We start from the raw sequence: 20,415 nt of genomic DNA on the forward strand, positions 1-20,415 counted from the left end.
CTATGTATATGTTGTCCTCATTATTTTCTAATCAGATTGTACATCCCAATGCGAATGCATTACTTCTTAAATGGTATAATATACAATTAAGAACATCCAAAAATAAAGTGTCCACGTAAATAATATTTAGCAGTGCAATATCTGTAATTATATATTTATGAACAAATGATTACATCAGATTTAATAATCGCAATTATTTTGAATGTACATATGAATAAATGATTTCATCATAATATTAATAATCACAATTGTTTTATTTCCCATTTGTTGCAACCCTAGCGTATTTTCGTGTGGCAGCGTAAGTACCTACGCTGGCGGCGGCATCGCGCGACATCAAAGGCGTTTCCTTACTGTAGGAAATAATATTGTAATACTGTGCTATCACTATCATTATTATATTATACACTAGCGACCCGCCCCGGCTTCGCACGGGTGCAATGCTGATACTAAATACCTACTATACAGAAAAATTGTGAACGTTGTATAGGTATAAAAATATAGCGGCCCGCTCCGGCCTCCGGCATCGCACGGGTATAAAATACATAGCCGAGCGGCCGCAAACGCCTGCAATTTTTAAATCTGTAATATCTTCGAAAATATTCACTTAAATCATACGGTGTAAAGGGCCATATAGATCTATATTAAATGAACAATGTATCCATGGTATTTAATTGGTTAAGGATTAATGCTGTATTGGTTAAAATCGCTTCGAAAATTAGCCATTATTTGTCGTAAAAAGTAAATGACAAAAAAAAGTTATTGTGGGTTATCCATAAGAGATAGACATATACCATCGCGGACTTTTCTGTAGACCTTTTCAATGTGTATAATACTTAGTACATTATTTTGATAAAACTCGTAGGGTTCAGCCTGCGTTTGCAATGTAAGCGGAATAAATGTAATTTTTTACGACATCACATTAGAAACCTCAAAAATAACAGTACTTCTCCACTACTTAATGGATCTTATTATACATATAAACCTTCCTCTTGAATCACTCTATCTATTAAAAAAAACCGCATCAAAATCCGTTGCGTAGTTTCAAAGATTTAAGCGTACAAAGGGACATAGGGACATAGGGACAGGGAAAGCGACTTTGTTTTATACTATGTAGTGAGTAGTGATAGTGATAGTATAAAACAAAGTCGCTTTCTCTGTCCCTATGTCCCTTTGTACGCTTAAATCTTTGAAACTACGCAACGGATTTTGATGCAGTTTCTTTTAATAGATAGAGTGATTCAAGAGGAAGGTTTATATGTATAATAACATCCATTAAATAGTGGAGAAGTACTGCTATTTTTGAGGTTTCTAATGTGATGTCGTAAAAAATTACCAGCCTTACAATTATAAAAACTGACTGATCTGTTGCATAAACACCTCTCAGTTAAATAACTCTCAACTCCTTAAACAATGATTAAAATAATCTTAGGTACTTATAAACCTATCTCAGCAGTCTCTCAACTAAGTTACGTCAATATATGTATTTTTTTCTAGTAACATTATCGAAATAAAACCCGCTATTCACGTAAAACTTGACTAAAAATGTACTTTTTGACAAATATGAATGGTAGACTTTATTTTGTATGACGTTTAACTGACAGGATATTGATAACTTTCAAATTTCAAACATTTGTACAGATTTGAGATTTTTGATAAATTCAAATTCAGTTTTAATTTAAAATGAGTTCAATGATCAATAAACGTTCTCGTTCGACGAATTGGAGTGAGGAGGATAAGGTACGTAATGTACACAAGAAATCTAATAGAATGTACTTATTTCCTTACATGTTTTAATGCTTATTAATAAATATATATTGCTCTTTAGAAAGTGCTTCGAAAATAATTAGTGCTCGAGCGAGCACATATTATATTAGAGAATAAGGATACGTCGACTAATACAAATACAGCAAAAAAACTTGCATGGGAAGATGTTTTGTCTTGGTTATTTTAGTTTTACTTATTCTAACAGTTTCTTGTATTTAATAAATTGTTACAGTGTAATAACATTATTATTGTATTTATATTTCAGTTATAATATCATTTCACTCCATAAAAGGGACTTAAGCCAAATACAAAATCAGTGGAGGAATTTGAAGAAAGCTAAGGCTTCGGAACACAAATTTAGAACGGCAAGAAACATGACAGGCGGGGGACCTCCGCCACCAAGTCCTCCGCCTGAAGATCAAGAGCTTATAGCAGCTCTTCCTAATGAGTTTGTGGTTGATAACAATCCTTTCGATAGCGATGCAACACATGGCCAACAGGTTTATATTTTTTACATTTTCTACTGCTATTATTCCTTAATTTGGAATATCCATTAAGGGATAATAGCGCTATGCATATATAGTTTTTTATTGTGAGATTGAGTAATTATATTTTATATAAAAATGAATCGCAAAATGTTTTGGTAAGCGCATAACTCGAGAACGGCTGAACCGATTTCGATAATTCTTTTTTTATTATATTCCTTGAAGTACGAGGATGGTTCTTATGTAGAGAAAACGTAAACATGTACCACGGGCGAAGCCGGGGCGGACCGCTAGTATTTTATATATTTATAGGAAGTTACTAAGGAGTCTGCTGATGATACATTGAAATTGAATGAAAATGATGAAAGCACTGCACATGCATAGGTAATCATATTATATAATAATTTGTATAATATTTTTATCAGTTATGTTATACAAAAATATCAGTATTATAAATAAAATTTATATTATTTTAAAATAATTATTATTTTTTTATTTTTAGCCTGAATTGCCAAATTTCTCCACTGAATTGCCACGTATAAATCCTACACATCATATTTTCAAAGCTAAACCAAAAAAAACGTAAGTATGTAATGTTGAAAATAGAATTTCATGAAATTTCCTGTGCTTATTGTTCAGCTGTGATTTATGTGAAATAATGTTTAATGTTTATGTTATTTTTACAGTGGGAAATCAAATTCCAATTACGAGCATCAATTATTCCTCCTTGCAAAAAAAAGCAGGGAGGAATTAATGAAGCAACAACAAGAGTTGCATCTATTAAGAATAGAGCAAGAGAAGGAGCTTCACCTATTAAGAATAGAACAAGAGAGGGAGCTTCACGAGAAGAAGCTCCAAATACTTGCATTAGAGGAGGAATATTTAAAAAAAATAAATTTTGAAAAATAATAAAATATGGTTTTTATTGATTAAAATAAGTTTCAATATAAATGGCCCTGTTTATATTTTCGTCTTCATCTTCTATATTATCAGGGATAGTTGGATCGATTAATAATTGATTTTCAAGGCCTGAAGGATCTAGAAAAATACAAAATAAAGAATTAAAATATGCTTATTTTTTATGTATTGGCATTATTAAATATACTTTGTTTACATATTAGTTTGCACAAATACCTTGATTTAAAATAGACTCATTAAAGAGTATTGCTAAATTGTGCAAAACTGCACAAGCAACAATAGTGGTCTTGATCACTTGCAGAGACCCTCGCATTGTTTCGTTGAGTATGCGGAATCTTTGCTTCCACACCCCAAAGCAACGCTCTACAGTATTCCTCGTTCGTATGTGACTCAGGTTGTACCTTTCTTCTGCCTGTGTCCTTGGTCTTAATATTGGTGTTAGAAGATGCGAAGTACAAGGATACCCGCTATCTCCAATCAGCTTCCCATGAAATTCATTCTCCTCAAACCTCCGCTTTATTGAGCTTTCTCTATATATGCGGGAATCATGTGTACTTCCTCTCCAGTGACACACAATATCGCAGATTTTAAGGTCAGAGTCACATACTACCTGTAATTATTGTCATCAATATTATTATAAATTAGAAACACATAATAGCACACATAACAATGAAAATTTATTACTTTAAATACACTATGATCAAACTAAAATGTTATTGTACAATGTTCATACTTGAGTGTTAATGGAGTAATGTCCCTTCCTATTAACATAGTACTGTCCAGCCTCTCCACTCACTTTGCGTATCTTAATATGAGTGCAATCTATTGCACCAATGATACGCTTCATCCCGCATATTATGGCCTCAAATTTCCTAATTGCTTTGGCTTCCTCGGTTGAGTTCGACGGCATATTAATATAACGCGAACTTTTAGAAGCTAACGCAATAGCAACATTTCGGGACAAACGGGAAAGTGTCTGTTGACTCATTCTGTGAATGTCAGCACAATCTTCTTGGATCTGTAATGTAATAGATCGTTATACAGGCTTTTCTATTGTATATATCCAAAACTAGAGCACAAGTCACATCTACCTCATGCCGGCCCCAATATCGAATAACTGCCATCACTTGCAGTTCCACTGGAATACCGCCCCCTCGAGTGTCCACGCGAAGGTCATCCCGAATCAAATTAATGATTTGTTGCATGTTATTCTTTCCGAATCTATACCTCGACCGTAGTGTGGCCCTGTGGCCGCTACAAAAAATATATTGACACCATAGATTGACACTAATACCAGGTTATTTTAATTCTAGGTTGAAAAGTAGGTTTTTAATAAATAAGCACTCTCAGAACAATAGATTTATTTAATAAATGAAACGATACCATTTTAAATTTCGCGCTGTTTATGTATGATGTGCGCATGCCTTAATGCTCTAAGGCGCATGCGCAGGTTTTTATTATTTTATAATTTTAATAAAATAAATAATTCAACAATTTCAATGATGAGCCCATACGGACCTAACGGTAAAGAATACGATTTTGATAAAATTTGCCAATTTTGCTATGGATGGGGTGCTAAAGTGTAACTTTTTTATACCTAAAATTAAAAAAAAATTATTTAAAAAAAAACTAAAGGGGACCTAACGAAAAAACTGTGGGACCTTATAGGACCTAACGGAGACCTATCGATTGAGGTCATTTTTGACCCAAAATTCTATGGATGGGGTGCTAAAGTGCATTTTTTTTTATACCTAAAATTTAAAAAATTATTTAAAAAAAAACTAAAGGGGACCTAACGAAAAAATTGTGGGACCTTAAAGGACCTAACGGGGACCTAACGATCAAGGTCATTTTCGACCCAAAATTCCATTGATGGGGTGCTAAGTTTGCACTGGTGACGAAGCCCGAAGCCGTGAGTAGCGTTATTAGTATTTCTGCTATTTAGTATTCTGTGTCGTGAGCGAAAAACCGTATTACCGTAAGGTCAACCCATATATTTTATTTTTAGTTTTGTTAATATAAGCTGAGGGCCAAACCATCAATTCAATATTAACTAAATCCTTTCTTCCATTCTTGATTTAATTATAAGGGTAATGTACTTAGATAATGTATAAAGTTTACGTAAATATTAATATTATTTACTCGAAATTAACTGAGTGAAAACGTGGTGAAAACAAATTTACGAACGGAGCTATTAATGTCAAAGTCAGCTGTAGCAGTAGCGGCCTGTAGCCGTGCTGTAGCCGACTGCCGAAGTTGACAATTGAGTATTGACATTTGTTTGTATTCATAACGTGATGAACAACACGGGGAACGCCTGTGGGGAACGCATAAAAATAAACCGCGAAGTAACTTTTGCTCATGATTTTGTGATTAGTTAATACATTGATTATAAATAATAGTGAATCCTCATCATGGATCTTATTGAAAAGACTTCAAAAATGTCCATCAAAAGGTATTTATTATTCGTTAAATTAGTCCTCTTATGTCGTATTTAACAAAATTAAACAGATCATTAATGTACTTCGCATTATTTTAGTAATGGTGAAAGTAAAATGGATCAAAAACGAGAAGATTATATTGAGTGGACAGAATATTTCATGGCAATGGCATTTTTGGCGGCAAAGCGTAGCAAGGATCCACATTTCCAAGTCGGCGCATGTGTAGTTAATAAGGAAAACAAAATTGTCGGAATTGGGTATGTATTTTTTATTCTTACTTTAAATGGCTAAACTGTATCTACCTACTTTATTGGGCGTCGAGTTAAGAAGTGTCGACATTAATTTATCAATTATTTATAAATATGAACTGTACTAACCTAAACAGTAGGTTAGGTTACAAAACTGGATGATAATTTGCCCGCTCGCTAAAAAAATTGTAAAAATCTGACATAAACTCTAAAACTTGTGTCTGTTACCCACCTTCAAAGGGAGAGTTGGCCCTTCCTGACGAATATTTCATTCTAAATGTAAATAGGTACTAATCCCTTTTATTAAAATTATTAACTTATTGTTCAGATATAACGGAATGCCTATTGGCTGTAGTGATGATCAATTTCCTTGGGGAAAAAACACTCCATCACCTTTAGATAGTAAATCTCTGTATGGTAAGTTTTCTCTCACAATAAATTTAGTGTGATAAATTTAGTATTACGCAGTTCATTAAAGAAACGAATCTTCAATGGCGGCCAAAGCTGACACTGACGTATGGTAGAGTCAGCAAAAAAGAAAATAAAATTAACGTAAATGGATAATTATTTAATTAATTATTTCAAATTGTTTGTTGACAAACTTTTTTGATATTGTATTTGTGTATTTATATGAATTATCATATTTACGTACACATAATGTAACAAAATCCCTATAATACTTGTAACAAGCCCATAAAACTTTTTTTTTTTTGTTCCTTGGAAATATAAATCAATATCTAAAAAATTTCATATAATTACTTTGATTGCAGTATGCCACGCAGAAATGAATGCAATACTTAACAAAAACTCAGCGGACGTCAAAGACTGTACCATATATGTTGGTCTATTCCCTTGTAACGAGTGTGCTAAAATAATAATACAGTCTGGTATTAGTGAAGTTGTTTATCTGTCTCATAAGGGCTGGGATAAACCTAAGTATGCTGCATCAAAGATCATGTTTGATGCTGTTGGAGTTAAATATTGGTGGGTAAAGTTAATACTAAGGGTTTTTGAAGAAAAAATCAAGCAATTATGCTTAAGTTTTTTTATTGAATTAAGTGTAGACTACAACTTATTTGATAAAAATATCACTTGGATTTTTTTTGTTTTTGGGCCAAAAATGTTATTTAAAGAAAACACAAATATGAAGACTTAATCTTCAAATATCTCAAATATTCCAGTTCTCTATTAAAAAATTTTTGGAAAAATTTTCCTATTAATATTTTTTATTAATAGATTTATTATCTTCTATTTACAGAAACAATTGAGTGTATTAAGAATGAAATGACTTTTGATGCCCTTCTGTTATCTATTTTTTTATGATAGAAATTGAAATATTATCCAATTCTTTGATAACTAATTTGTACATGATAATTTTTAATGCAGGTCTTATGTATCAGAAGATATTTTAATAAAACTGTTTTTTTTTTCAGGCAATACAAACCAAAAAACGATAAAATAGAAATAAGGTTTACCAACATCAATGAGGCTCCATCATAATAAAATTATTTTGAATAGAATAATTATACAATAAGTATAAACAAATATACAATCGATTACTTAATATTAATAAGACATAATTTAATATAATAGATTTGACATTGTTTTTTAAATAAAACAGAAATAATTTTGTAAAATAAAATTTTATTACTTTATGTACAAGACGACGGGGTACAAAATACTCCAATAATTGGAAAACAACAAGACCGTAACACAACATTTTACGCGAAGTCCCTGAGCAGAACAGGACGCTGATTTGGATTGAAAAATAAAAAGGAAAATTAAAATTAGGATACAATGTATACCGAAATATTTTAAAGTCGCCGTTCTGATGCCGGGAAGACAAATGTTCAGTCTGAAACACGAAAAGCTTTGTCAAATTTTATGATATTTTTAAGTAAGAGTACCTTTCCACAGATTATATTTCGACAACAAAAAAATTAGCTCAAAGCTATGATCCTATTTATTTTTATATGAGTTTATGTATTGTGAATAGGCACCCTTATAACAAATAATCATGTATAATATTTCCTATGAGTAAAAGAATCATAATTAAAAATTTAAAATATGCTTCAAAATTGCTAATCGTGTATAAGACAAGTTGTAACCCATATTTACTAACATTGCGTTATTATGTATAAATTGTGTAAAATAAACCACTTTGTTCTATATTATTTTGTGATTACAATTCTGATAATATTGTAGTATCATATCATTGTTTATTGTCCAAATATTATTCGAGCATCAATATTATAATTTTAATTTTGCAATCATATTTTGTATGTGATCAGAGGTGTTAAAATGGTGCCAAAGTTTGAAATCCAAATTTCAAATGACAGATATTAGAAATTAGACATTACACAGATGATCTTAATTTTTCTATCAAAACTATTAAAGAAATATTTTTCTTATCAATGTGTTTGTTCTCATTTACCTCTAAACACAGAAATAGCATGTAAAATTGAAATCTAAAAGAAAAATACTGAAGGCATGTCTTCCATTTTTCATTATTATAAAAGTGTTAAATAGAGTCCGTCCAATTTCTATAATATTATGTCCTTACAGCAGTCAATAAACGAGTCGACAAATGTATAGAACTAACTGTATATTACAGTAAAAACTTAAAAGTAATCTTTTATTTACAAAGCGAACCTCGATTCAGTTATAATTATTGCGTGAGGTCTAAAAACTTACTTTTCACACATTATATTTATACATTAAAACCCAGCGATTTAAATACAATTATCTTATTTATAAGTTGAATATTGTTGAACACTTGAGGCCACACAGCTTAACAAATTTTAAGAAACGTCAACGAATATTAATTAAGAACAAAAAATCTGCAAAATTACGCGAAAGCTACATGAGGGAAGGTAAAATAGCTACAGATTCAACAAGAAGGTTGGTAAGCGAAAAACTTAAAACTAATTACAAGGAACATTTCAATTGCAACATGTAAATTCTAATGAAATGAGAAATAAAATTTGCTTGTAACAGATCACCTACCCGTAGCCAATCGGTAGTTCCCGTTGTAAATAAGCCGCAGATAATAAAAGCCCTTGATCGCTGAAAACTAAACACACATCTTTCATTTACCCTTTGTGACACTGCACACCCTAAAACCGATATTTGATCATGTCTGCCTTACGATAATATTTGCTATTAATTAACTTTATCTGGGATTAAGAGAAAATTCATTAAAAACTTTTTGGTGTTTTGAGAAATTTATTCAGCTTGTTCGTTATTCGAACAGAGATACCATCTCCAATAATTTTATTCTATTCATTAACGATTTCCACTTTATCATACCAAAAAGGTACATCGTAGGCCTTGCCATAATCCTATTTTTCTTGGCAATTTTATTAAAATTTTATAACTAACAAGTTACACAATTCAAATCACAAAACTTTATAAAAAATTAATTTCTCTTCATGTTACATACAAAATCAAATAACACAGCACATTATTTTCCAATAGGATCAATTTAAAAATACATTCGATCTGTCAACCACAACACAATTCCGTTATAATTTATTCAAAAACTGACGCAAACACCATTACAACACAATGTTACCGCTTTAAAAAATCCTTGTTCTATGGCAAGGCCATAACCAGGGTTGTCACCCTGAAGTTTTAGAATCACCGATTCAAGAATAAAATTACTGCAGATGTATCTCATAGTCCTCAGTTGTTGATATTAATCTCCTTAGGCTGTAGGGGGGTTTCGTCCACGTGGTCGGGCTCCTGGGGGGAGGGGGGCTTGAACGCGATCGCGTATGGGAACTTCTTCCGGCAAGCTTCTATGTACTCCTCTATTTCTTTGTCGCACGGCCCGAAGTCGCCGTTTCTTAGACTCTCTAATACTTCCACGCAGCCCTGGAATAGATGTGTTTCGTTTTTTTTAATAATGTGTATTTTTTTATTAATTCATTAATAGACTACATTGATATTTGCGCGTACAAACGTAAAAATTAGAGAGCTACGCCACAAAATACTCGATGTTGTGGCGTAGCTCTCTAATATTTACATGTTTGATTTGTGTGTGATTTTTTTGTGTGCAAAAATAATTTAGGTGTTAAGTGTATCTTGCTAAGTTGTACACGTACAATGTGAGATGTATGTGTGTGTGAGCGTGTAACTACGTATATCTGCATATCACAAGTATGTGCAAATTTGTATGTGTGGGGTTATTTCCTTGCACTTGCAGACGTTATGCGCGTATATTTTTAGTGGTATATATTGCGGACTAGCTGTTACCCGCAGCTTCGCCTGCGTGGAAAAGATAAATAAACATGATAAAAATTTTCATCCCCTATTTTATCCCCTTGGAGGTAGAATTGATCAAAATCCTTTCTTAGGGGACGCCTCCGTCCTAACATCTACCTGCATGCCAAATTTCAGCCCGATCCGTCCAGTGGTTTGGGCTGTGCGTTGATAGATCACTATATCAGTCACCTTTGAGTTTTATATATATAGGTAGATAGCGCAGGCAGCGCCTGTGTAGCGCGTGTACCTACGTATAAATTGTATTTAGTGCCTCTATGCGGTGGTGTGGCGCAAGTGCACACGTATCTATACGGCTCCGGCGTCCAACGTCACACATGTACGCAACTGTATCTTGCACGTGTCCGTGTGTATGTGCGTGTGTGAACTTGCACGCAGCACGCACCGAGTGTACGTGTACACACGTATGTATGTATGTGTATATGTATGTGTATACACGTACCTGTATGGTGCAGGTGGGCGAGTTGAGCGCGGTGGCGGTGCGCCTCGCGGTCGCGGCGCGCTCGGGCACGAGCCGGGTGAGAGCACGCGCGCCCCACAGCGCGCCGGCCTGTGACTGCACCCCCGGGCCTGACATGAACTCCTCCGCCATCGCGAGCGCGCTGCGCCCGCGGAACATCTGCAATACGAGGAGAAACACGTTAAAAACACGATTAAAATATCAATTTATATACTAGGGATGTAACGATACATGATTTTGCCGATATGATACCGATACCGATATTTGTAATAAAATATCGGCGATACTGATACAGATACCGATATCGATGGCTTGGTAGAAAAATAAATAGTGAATTATGCATAAAAGTTACCAACATTTAACAGAGACTCAACCACAGAATACATAATAGTAGCTAAACGCTACAGAACGGACACTCTCCGCCTCCCGCCAAAATTAAACTTACCTCACCCCCGCGCGATCAGACATAAAATGGGCCATATTTTTCTGCAAGGACGATACGCAACGAAGATTGACAACATTAATCAAATTGACTTAAAGTAATTTTATTATTTTGGATTTGTGATTATCGTTTTTCGTAGAAAATTGTTAGATATTGTGCTGTTTACGGATGTATTTCATCAGAAAAACGCGAAATTTTTTTTACGCTAGTCACAAATGTGCCAACCATAAAGCGTTAACACACACATTTGCAGTCTCTACAGTGTGACTGTCAAAACGATCATTTTGTATGGAGTGTCCGGGGTGTGACTCAACTGTAAATCGTATTCTTTTAAAAATATAACAATGCCAAGTCAAAAAACAAGAAAACCATTTATGTATTATTATTTTGCAAAGTCAGTTAAACTTTAAGTTATACACATACAATCAGTTCCTAATAAAAGTTTACATTGGTAGTTTTTTTTCAAAAAACAAAGTGCGCACGCTCGGGCGGCCTCCCCCATCGTTTATTGGGCGCGGTTTTTTGAATTGTTTGATATCGGTATCGGTTGTTTTATAATCGGCGATATCGGTATCGTATTGTTACATCCCTATTATAAACTATACACCGTCAATCTCACATTCATCCCTTGCATAGCAAAACCAAAAAAGTGCATGCTATGCATTCTAAATAAAAAAATCAAAACGATACCAAATTTGTAACAGAAAAACGAGACAAGCCAGTTATTTCAAAAAACTTCTAAACTATGCGTTCCAAATTCAAAAATGAAAACCATAGACACACCGGTTCAAAACTGCATGTTCTAAATTCAAAACAAAAAACAGTACACCATAATTAAAAAAAAAACTGCACGTTCGAAATTAGAAAACCTTTCAAATCTACTCATTCTAAACTCAAAACCACAGACTCACCGGTTCCATCTCAGCCGATATGACGGCTACGACGTTCGCGTTGAGCGCCGCCATGTTGGCGTCGAGCCAGCACTTGAAGCGTATGAGGCAGTCGTGCAGGTGCTCGTGCGCGCTGTCCAGCTTCCACGCGCGCTTTATGCTCTGCAGCATTAGCAGCGGTTTCTCTGGAATTTTGCATTTTGTGTGTTAAATTTTTGTTTGATTATTTATAATACAAAAAAGAACTTGTACTTGTATTCTTATAATATTTAACTTATTCAACATGCTTTTGCAATAAATTGTTACCTACAATAAATTGTTACCTTCAAAGAGTTGTCTGCAGATAAAATTTAACAAAAAAATGATATGTGATTAAGGACACACAAAAGTAAACAGTGACTATAAAGACTATATTTTGTTTTCAAATCATATTTAATAATTCAAAATTGTACCTTATTCATAAAAATATGTTTTGCACCTTATTTTTGGCTTGGAGCTATCTGAATAGAAGCACATCTATTTGACTTAAATTTATTTTATGGTCAAACAAAAAATATCCTTCTATACCCTGCTAAACTGAAACATTAGCTGCTTAAGCTTAAACCTAGATACATACCTTTCCTATAGTAAATTTCGAAGGCCATTAAATGTGTGTCTATTCTATCTGACGCGAGCTGCCGCAGCGGCAACAGGAACTTTATAGCTTGCTCTAACGGATCCTCTGCCTGCAAATAATATAAAACATGATTAATTTCAAAAAGAATAATTTAAGAAATTATTCTATAAATATTATAACTATTTTTAAAATGTTGTTGTTTTTTATTTACTTAATGTACAAAAAACATTTTAAATAAATATAAATAAATAAATATTTCAGGACAATTTTCACACACGGCACGATCTAATCCCATACTAAGCTTTCGCTTGTGTTATAGAAACCAGATGGCTGATAAACATACATATATAATCTTAAATAAATACTTATATAGATATTATGTAACAATATGTAATATATTATGTAATATGTTATTATTTTCTGTACTACCAGTATTAAAGTAAAATGTAGGTATATTATTTATATTCCATGTATTCGATGGCTATAACACGCTCAAAGCTCATATTGGTTACAGCACGAAATCATAGATGGCGCTAGTAGTATCAAAAGACGAGTACGCTACATATTCTCAGTTTGTTAAATATAGGTTCTAGTTGTAATTTAAGTCCATATTCATTCACGCGATTAGACAGATCGATAGATTAATATCGTAAGTTAATGCTAACCTACTGTTGTAATTTGTATTAAAATTATGATCAATTTTTTTTTTTCATTCCTTAATAACTACTTTATTTCAATACTATTCTATATATTTCCACGTACCCTAGCCAACTTGTCCGGCACCAGCTCGTCAAGCTGCGGCGCCTCTGGGTCGCCCTGCTCTTGCTCCCGTCGGGCCTTGTGATGCTGCTCCCTTTTCACCTGCAATTTCGTGTGGAAATATTTAAATGAACCCTACATTATGACCTGAAAACGAGCGTTATTTATACGAATAAACATTTATTTAACAAAATACGACGATAATATGATTGATCTTGAAGTGTGGTGAATAGATTTTTCATCAGTGAAATCTACTTACAAAAATATTTGTTTCTTTGGTTTCATTACAATTGATTGATCTAGAGCTGTAAATGCTTGTAGGTATAAAATTAATGGTTCCTTAAATAAATTATGAAAACTGACATTCCATAGAAAACGATGTACATAAATAAAGCTGAAAAGAAGGTAGAAAGGTAGTACTAATTTCTTCACATTTCTTTAAATGTGTGATAGGCCTTTGCACAAATATAATGTTAGTTACTACTGAATATTAATAAATATTATTGACATATTTATTTATTTAATACTTAATAACAATATTTTATTAATACTGATGCTAAATAAAACCATGTAACTCACTTGTACTTGCGCGGCCAGCGCGCTTTCCTGTTCAGCTTTACGTTTGGCTTTCCTCTGTTTGTTCCTCAGCTTCTTCAGCTCTGACGGCGCCAAGTTCTCTGTGAAAGACACATAAATATAAATTTAGTTTTAATTTATATACCAACATGTTATAAAACTAAATAATATGCCATTTTGGTCGACAAAAAATGGCTAAAAAGTGGAACTCTCAACTCAAATACAAAGTTCTCGTAAACACATTAAAAACATTCGCTTTTAAATCTTACTACAAAGTTTGCTTAAAATAAAATATTATTTGCATCGCTTGGTATAAAAAGGTTAAATGCAGCCAATGTACAAAAGGTATTGGTAAATTCGCAAAGCAAATTAGTCGCGCATACACGCAAATAATGTCCTATTTATTTGTTTAGGAAATACATTTTTTTTTTTAATATTTGCGCAATTTATTTTCAAGACAAAATGAATCTTGAACCAATAAAGCTTGGAACTTCATTTTTTTGTAATGTCGTGATCGAATTTTGGGTCTTCACAAAATAAATTCTAGTGTTCAGACTGATATATGTATAATCTATGCTTAGGCGACCATTTTTCAGACACTGAATTATATGATGGCACAAATATGAAAGCGAAATGCAAATAATTATTGAGACTTTTTTAATACTAGAGGATACTGCTTATCTATTTACAACCACAATGTCATAACCAAAGAATTTGTTCTTTGGTAAGCTGGTTAAAGTTGCTTCAAGGATGTAGCAACCCGTATAAAAATCTCAATAATGCACTTCTTACATCACCAATTAATTGATGAGTCCAACGTTACGTACAATACATTGCTATCGGATTCCTGTTTACATTCTCGGAAAAACGGCTAAATAAACTTGTAAATATTCATAAAAAATTAGCAATTTAATCCTACTAATATTATAAATGCGAAAGTTTGTGAGGATGGATGTATGTGTATGTTTGTTACTCTTTCACGCAAATACTACTGAACGATTACAATGAAATTTAGCACACATATAGAGGGTAACTTGGATTAACACATAAGATAGGTTTTATCCCAGAAATCCCACGGGAACGGGAACTATACGGGGTTTTTCATTGAAAACGCGGGCGACGCCGCGGGTGGAAAGCTAGTGTTTATATAATACGAAGATTATTTCTAGATCATCGAGGTACATAATCAGAATGCCATTATCCGTAATGACGCCAGATCCGCGTCAAGATAAACGAGTAGGTAAGGAGAATCGATTAGAGTACGAATAAACAATTAAAATTACAATTATCTTCCATATATATACTAAGCGGATATCCAATTGTGATATCGATACTTATATCATTGATATTGTATAATAACTTTTTAACGTATTGGTTAGGTAGATAACTCCGGTAGAAGTTTGTTAAATAATAAACTGGACAAAATGAACTATGAATAATCAGGTCATTTATTTATTTATTGTACATTTCATTGTACAAAACAATGTAGGAAATGTGGTACAAAAATTTTGCACAATAGGCGGCCTTATTGCTACACAGCAATCTCTGCCAGGCAACCTGTCATTGTAGTTTATTACTAAAGTTCTAATGCAAAAGCTCCTACTAATATATTTTACGATAACATTGTACCGTAAAATATATCATTAGGATCAAAACGATATAAAGCATGAGCAAAATTAAAATTATTTTTATCATCGTTAAAAATTTTGGACGAGTAGGTACTCCAATTTACTTATACCTTCAATTAGGCTGGCACTAATGACCATAATTTTCAAATTAAGCTCAAGCCTCAAAGTATGCTAATAGTCAATTGAAAGGAACCCATCTGTTCGATGACTAACAAACAAACGAACACAATACATCAATTAGTATCGCAATGATAACCGATCTATCGATAAGCAATAATTGGGACACATCCTCTTTACTACCGCGTGACATCACATCCGCTCGACAGTTTCGGATGCAACTAGAGCGTACGGCTTTTAGTTTTGTTCGGTTGGGCGCGAGGTCAAGTGCGATTTTGCCGTTATAATTATTATGGATATAAAGTAAACATACGAATTTTATAAGTTAATGGATAATTTTATTTATGCCCATTAATAACAACAATTCACTGGATGTGGTCTATTTGGATGAACTCAAAAACTACTGTACCGAATATGAAAACTATTTCACCCGTGAAAGCTACATTATCTGTATTTATTTAAACAAACAAACAAACAAAAATACTTTATTGTGCACCAATAAATAAAAAATACAAAAGTAAATATATAAAATAAATAGACACAGTTGAGCACAACAGGCATTTAGTGTTGCAAATACAGCCTCTCCTTAAACTGTTTACTTAGTGGCGGCGCGGTAGCTAATCAATTCAAATCCATAAATAAATCTCATCAATTATATAAAACACAACGAATATTAGTATCATTATTCATATAAGATCGTTTTAAAATTATCCTGTTAATATGTACTACCGAAATGTTAATATTTTATTCTAAACTTAGAGCAGTAGTCAAACAACATCTAGGTATACTAATAAGAATTACATAATAGCCATCAGGTAGTTTAGATTATATCTCCCTCACTTAGTTCCTCCGCGATTCTATATAAATAACTTTAAACGGAAAATTATTTCTCAACGAAGTGAAAGTAAAGCCAAGTTCAGTAGAGCAATGTACACTTTTCAATAATTCATACGCAGACGTTGTTCTGCCTTATTGCTCCTTATGTCGTGTTTTCCTTCCATAAGAACCTTCCATGTTCTTTGACAAAAACGTTAAAAAATAGCCGAATTAGTCGAGCTGTTTTCGAGGTACGCTTTGCAAAACATTTTGATAACAATTTACTTTTTTACATATTTCTTAAATAAATTGAATACCAAAATATTTCTTCCATTCATTTCTGTAACAGAGACAACGTTCTTACACATGTTACATTTCTCACATTTAGTACAAAGTAGCATATAACCCGGTAAGCTCGAGCTTCCAAAGCTACAGCCTACAGACCTGTCGCAAGCGAGCACAAAAGCCACGAAAACGCAATCCAATACTGTCACCCGCTTCATATCATAGACCATTATCGTTGTTGCCAAGCCAGTTAAGGTGTTTCGCAAGACCCGAGTATTAAGGGCACCCACTTTAAGTACACCGCCCTACCAGATAAATTGCTTTAGTCATGTTTATTATTGCTTTAAACATTGGAAATATCGATCGACGTGGTTCGAGCAGCTCATTTTATCGGTAACAATGTTTTTGGCATTAATTTAATTTATATTTTGCAATTGAACAAAAGGTCACATCTAAAAATTGGGGTCAAAAGTCCTCATCCACCTGATAAGATTGTTGAAATCTCAATAATGTGTATTGAATTATTTTTGCTAATGAAGCAGATGCCTTCATGATATTTATTTCGGTGCCAAATAGGTAAAAGTTGTATTCTACGATACGTAATTTAATTTACATTTTTGCTTCTATCATCTATTTTTTTTCTAACTTGCACATGCACATTGTACATTATTAACTAACAGTTTGGGAATTGTCGTAAATTTACGTATTATTATGTCGTAATAATTTATTAATTTGTACAAACGCTGACTCTAACTACTCATGTATGAACACTAAAATTTACCACGAGACAGGTTGCAAAACACACATTCATATTATTATATATGTAGTACCTATACATGCATATTAGCTAAGACCAACAATGCTTCACTGTTATTGTGTCCGCTATTATAATTTAGGAATTTTCCGTAGCTTTGTGAAAACACGTGAAGTAAATTAATTAGTACAGTCACGATACGGTCGTTGATTTCATGTGTTATAATAATAATCATTATATTCCATTCATAAAAAGAAATAATTAACAATGACCCGTTTTAGTACAGCTACATTTACAGAAAAAAAAAAATATTTTTTACATATCTACAAGAATACAGTCAGTATTCAGTGTTAACATTATTAGCACAATATTTATTTTAAAACTACCTTTAAAACAAAGATCAGGTATCACCAAATTACAGTGGGTAATTATATTTTTTTTTTGCAAACCTAACACTTAACAAACGTGTTCTAAAACGCCACTATCAATTATCTCATGTACTAGCCGACGGGATCGTGACGACCACACACGACCAAAAGGCAAAAACACATTCTCATCAAAAACACATGATCATCGATTTTAAGGACAGATTGGGGACGTAGAAACAACGCTATTAAATCACTTATTACATACCTTTCGCTGCAATTTGATGCAATGTGTTGTTATATAACCGTGATTGATTTATTAATAATGTAGCTAACTATCTACCAGGTGGCTGGCTTGTTTGTGTTATGACTTTTCAACTATGGAACAAGATCTACATGAATGTTCTATGAGAATATCACTAGCGTAGCACCGTCAGATAGTTTTTGTATCACATGTCCTTACAGCTGTCGATATGAGTAGAATTAGTCTCATGAAGTTGAATTAATACCGTTTGATCGTTGTTCAAAATAAATACCGAACCAATATTTACTTGTGGTGTAATATTTCTATAAGATTGTATCATTTCTGATCGATGGAGAGGAAACTTTGCGGTTGTGATATAAATTATTTCCGAACGAAGGGTTGTTAAAAGTATGATATTTTCTGTTTTTAGATACGATTGAGTGCATACAATTGTCTCATAAAAATACACCCACGCACCTCATAATAATTATATTAACATAAGACTGTCATAAATAAAACAGTGAGGGAAATTTATGTGACTCGATATTATGAACGAGTGCAATACTTTATTATGCTTTATTCAAAAGAACTTCGAACACAAGTAAATAAAACCTACCTTCCGATATGTATTTTCACCATCATAAAACCATGTCACAATAATTAACAATTTTATACCTTGTCATGGGAGAGAGCATAATTCCTTAACAAAGGCGTGCATCTCGAAAATTATCAAGTATTTCAACGCTCAGTGGCCTTGCCCTTTTCGAGTTTACAATAAAACCACGTTTAATACGCATTTTATTGTTCGAGAGATATAATTTTATAATATTCCGGGTCGATGGACGGCGATTAAGTAAACATGTCTTTGTTGACTTGTGTGCTAAGTGGAAATCTACGTTAAGTTGTGTTGTGGGCGAAATGTGTAACTTGAAGTGCCGCATAGTGCCACTTGACAAATTAATGGATACTGTGTAAATATTTAATAATTAAATACGATGTGTTAAAGTGACATATTAATTTAGATAATTTACGAATTCATTTGTTTATCAAGATTTATTATACTAACAGTTAACGAACTGTTAGCAAATTTAATGTTTATGGTTATTATTGTATGCATTCCACAGAGCACACAAAAGCTTTTTAAGAAAATTTAATGGGTGTAAGTCATATTAAATGTTTCTCTACAACCAGAGGACAATTAGTTTAATAATGTACTTTAATTGAAGCACTGTGTTGAGTTTATCTCAAAATTTTACGAACAAAAACGGACGTGAACATTTATTTACGAAAGAGTATTGTCTCGAATCCGTCTAGGACACGTCGCACACACAAATTGCTGCTCTAATTCACTGCTCTTTCGCAAATGAAATTATAGTTTAAGAGCAATGCACAGACAAACAAATTTGAAAAGTTAAATTAACTATTTATGCATATTGTGAAGAAAACCAACAAGTCGGTCATGTGTAAGGACGATACAGGAGTCATTATAAAAAAACTCATTCTATAGTAAAGTATGATTTTGTGTAGCAAAATTAGCTAGGCATATTAATTCATATAAAATGACGCATATAGACTTAAAAATTTAAATTATTATTATATTTTACCTGTAAAGGTAAATCCAAAACTATAAATGTTACCTATAACAATATATTCAAACGATTTATCCCGGAAAATCTAACTTAATTTTTCCTTCACTTTAAAGAGCATTACAAAATCACTAAAAACCTACAACGGCCGTGGTGCGCATGCGTCGGCGTAGCGCGCGGCGGGTCGGCAGGTCATCAATTTAATTATTCAAAACTATATCACCATAGAATATTATTAAACACAAAACATCCCACGCATTGAGTTGTTAAGATAATTTAACTGAGATATATTGTAGATACGGGCCTGTACATATTCGCATCGCATAATTATGGCATTGTTAAGTAGGTTTAGTTTTTTATAGATCTTCAAGGCAAAATGAATATACAAACAAAAGTTATTTTAAAAAGGAACAGCGAAGGCAAACCACACATACCTACTTTATACTGCTATTGTCATTAGCTAATCCATACTTAATACATATTATAAATGCGAAAGTAACTCTGTCTGTCTGTCTGTCTGTTACTCAATCACGCCTTAACTACTCAACCAATTTGCATGAAATTTGGTATACCTAGAGATATTTTGATACTCGAGAAAGGACATAGGATAGGTTTTATCCTGGAAATCCTACGGGAACGGGTTTTTCTTTGAAAACGCGGGCGAAGCCGCGGGCGGAAAGCTAGTTCAAAATAAATGACACTATTTTAAAAATAATTTGGAAAATCCAAAAGTGCAC

General features: G+C 33.0%; 2 protein-coding genes and 1 long non-coding RNA gene across 4 annotated transcripts in view; 2 read left to right on the plus strand and 1 right to left on the minus strand.

Annotated features, from left to right (window-relative positions):
- The first annotated feature begins 1,570 nt into the window (after positions 1-1,570).
- On the plus strand, positions 1,571-3,163 carry LOC149897244 (uncharacterized). 2 transcript variants are annotated; one of them, XR_016458215.1, is made up of 5 exons: positions 1,571-1,737; positions 2,030-2,264; positions 2,562-2,633; positions 2,752-2,831; positions 2,936-3,163. It is a non-coding gene; the product is annotated as an uncharacterized LOC149897244 (long non-coding RNA). The 2 variants fall into 2 exon arrangements; XR_016458216.1 differs by lacking the exon at positions 1,571-1,737 and adding an exon at positions 1,760-1,941.
- A 2,324-nt stretch (positions 3,164-5,487) lies between these two features.
- LOC149897245 (deoxycytidylate deaminase) lies at positions 5,488-8,271 on the plus strand. Its single transcript, XM_090116971.1, has 5 exons — positions 5,488-5,622; positions 5,707-5,865; positions 6,185-6,273; positions 6,627-6,840; positions 7,290-8,271. Exons 1-5 carry the CDS (start codon positions 5,582-5,584, stop codon positions 7,354-7,356), a joined length of 570 nt encoding a protein of 189 aa, XP_089973097.1. The 5' UTR covers positions 5,488-5,581; the 3' UTR covers positions 7,357-8,271.
- Positions 7,484-20,415, minus strand: part of Naa15-16 (N-alpha-acetyltransferase 15/16) — an 89,095-nt gene continuing 76,163 nt past the window's right edge. Inside the window, exons 11-16 of the mRNA XM_090116961.1 lie at positions 13,887-13,984; positions 13,311-13,409; positions 12,549-12,657; positions 11,954-12,117; positions 10,583-10,759; positions 7,484-9,732 (exon numbers count right to left, since the gene is read on the minus strand). Of these exons, the coding sequence (XP_089973087.1) occupies positions 9,541-9,732; positions 10,583-10,759; positions 11,954-12,117; positions 12,549-12,657; positions 13,311-13,409; positions 13,887-13,984 (839 nt within the window). The 3' untranslated portion in view covers positions 7,484-9,540. The remainder of the gene's footprint in view (positions 9,733-10,582; positions 10,760-11,953; positions 12,118-12,548; positions 12,658-13,310; positions 13,410-13,886; positions 13,985-20,415) is intronic.

This window comes from Colias eurytheme, chromosome 26 (genome assembly GCF_061535395.1).
Source record: "Colias eurytheme isolate Ceu_HAF_F1 chromosome 26, ilColEury1 Martin Lab GWU primary, whole genome shotgun sequence".
Lineage (NCBI taxonomy): Eukaryota > Metazoa > Arthropoda > Insecta > Lepidoptera > Pieridae > Colias > Colias eurytheme.

What these genes read in the sequence shown, in the direction of transcription:
- LOC149897245 (XM_090116971.1), top strand. Translation starts at nt 5,582, where the DNA reads ATGGATCTTATTGAAAAGACTTCAAAAATGTCCATCAAAAG. An exon ending in TCAAAAATGTCCATCAAAAG is followed by an intron (nt 5,623 to 5,706) that starts GTATTTATTATT and finishes GCATTATTTTAG; the next exon opens with TAATGGTGAAAGTAAAATGG. An exon ending in GCTGTTGGAGTTAAATATTG is followed by an intron (nt 6,841 to 7,289) that starts GTGGGTAAAGTT and finishes TTTTTTTTTCAG; the next exon opens with GCAATACAAACCAAAAAACG.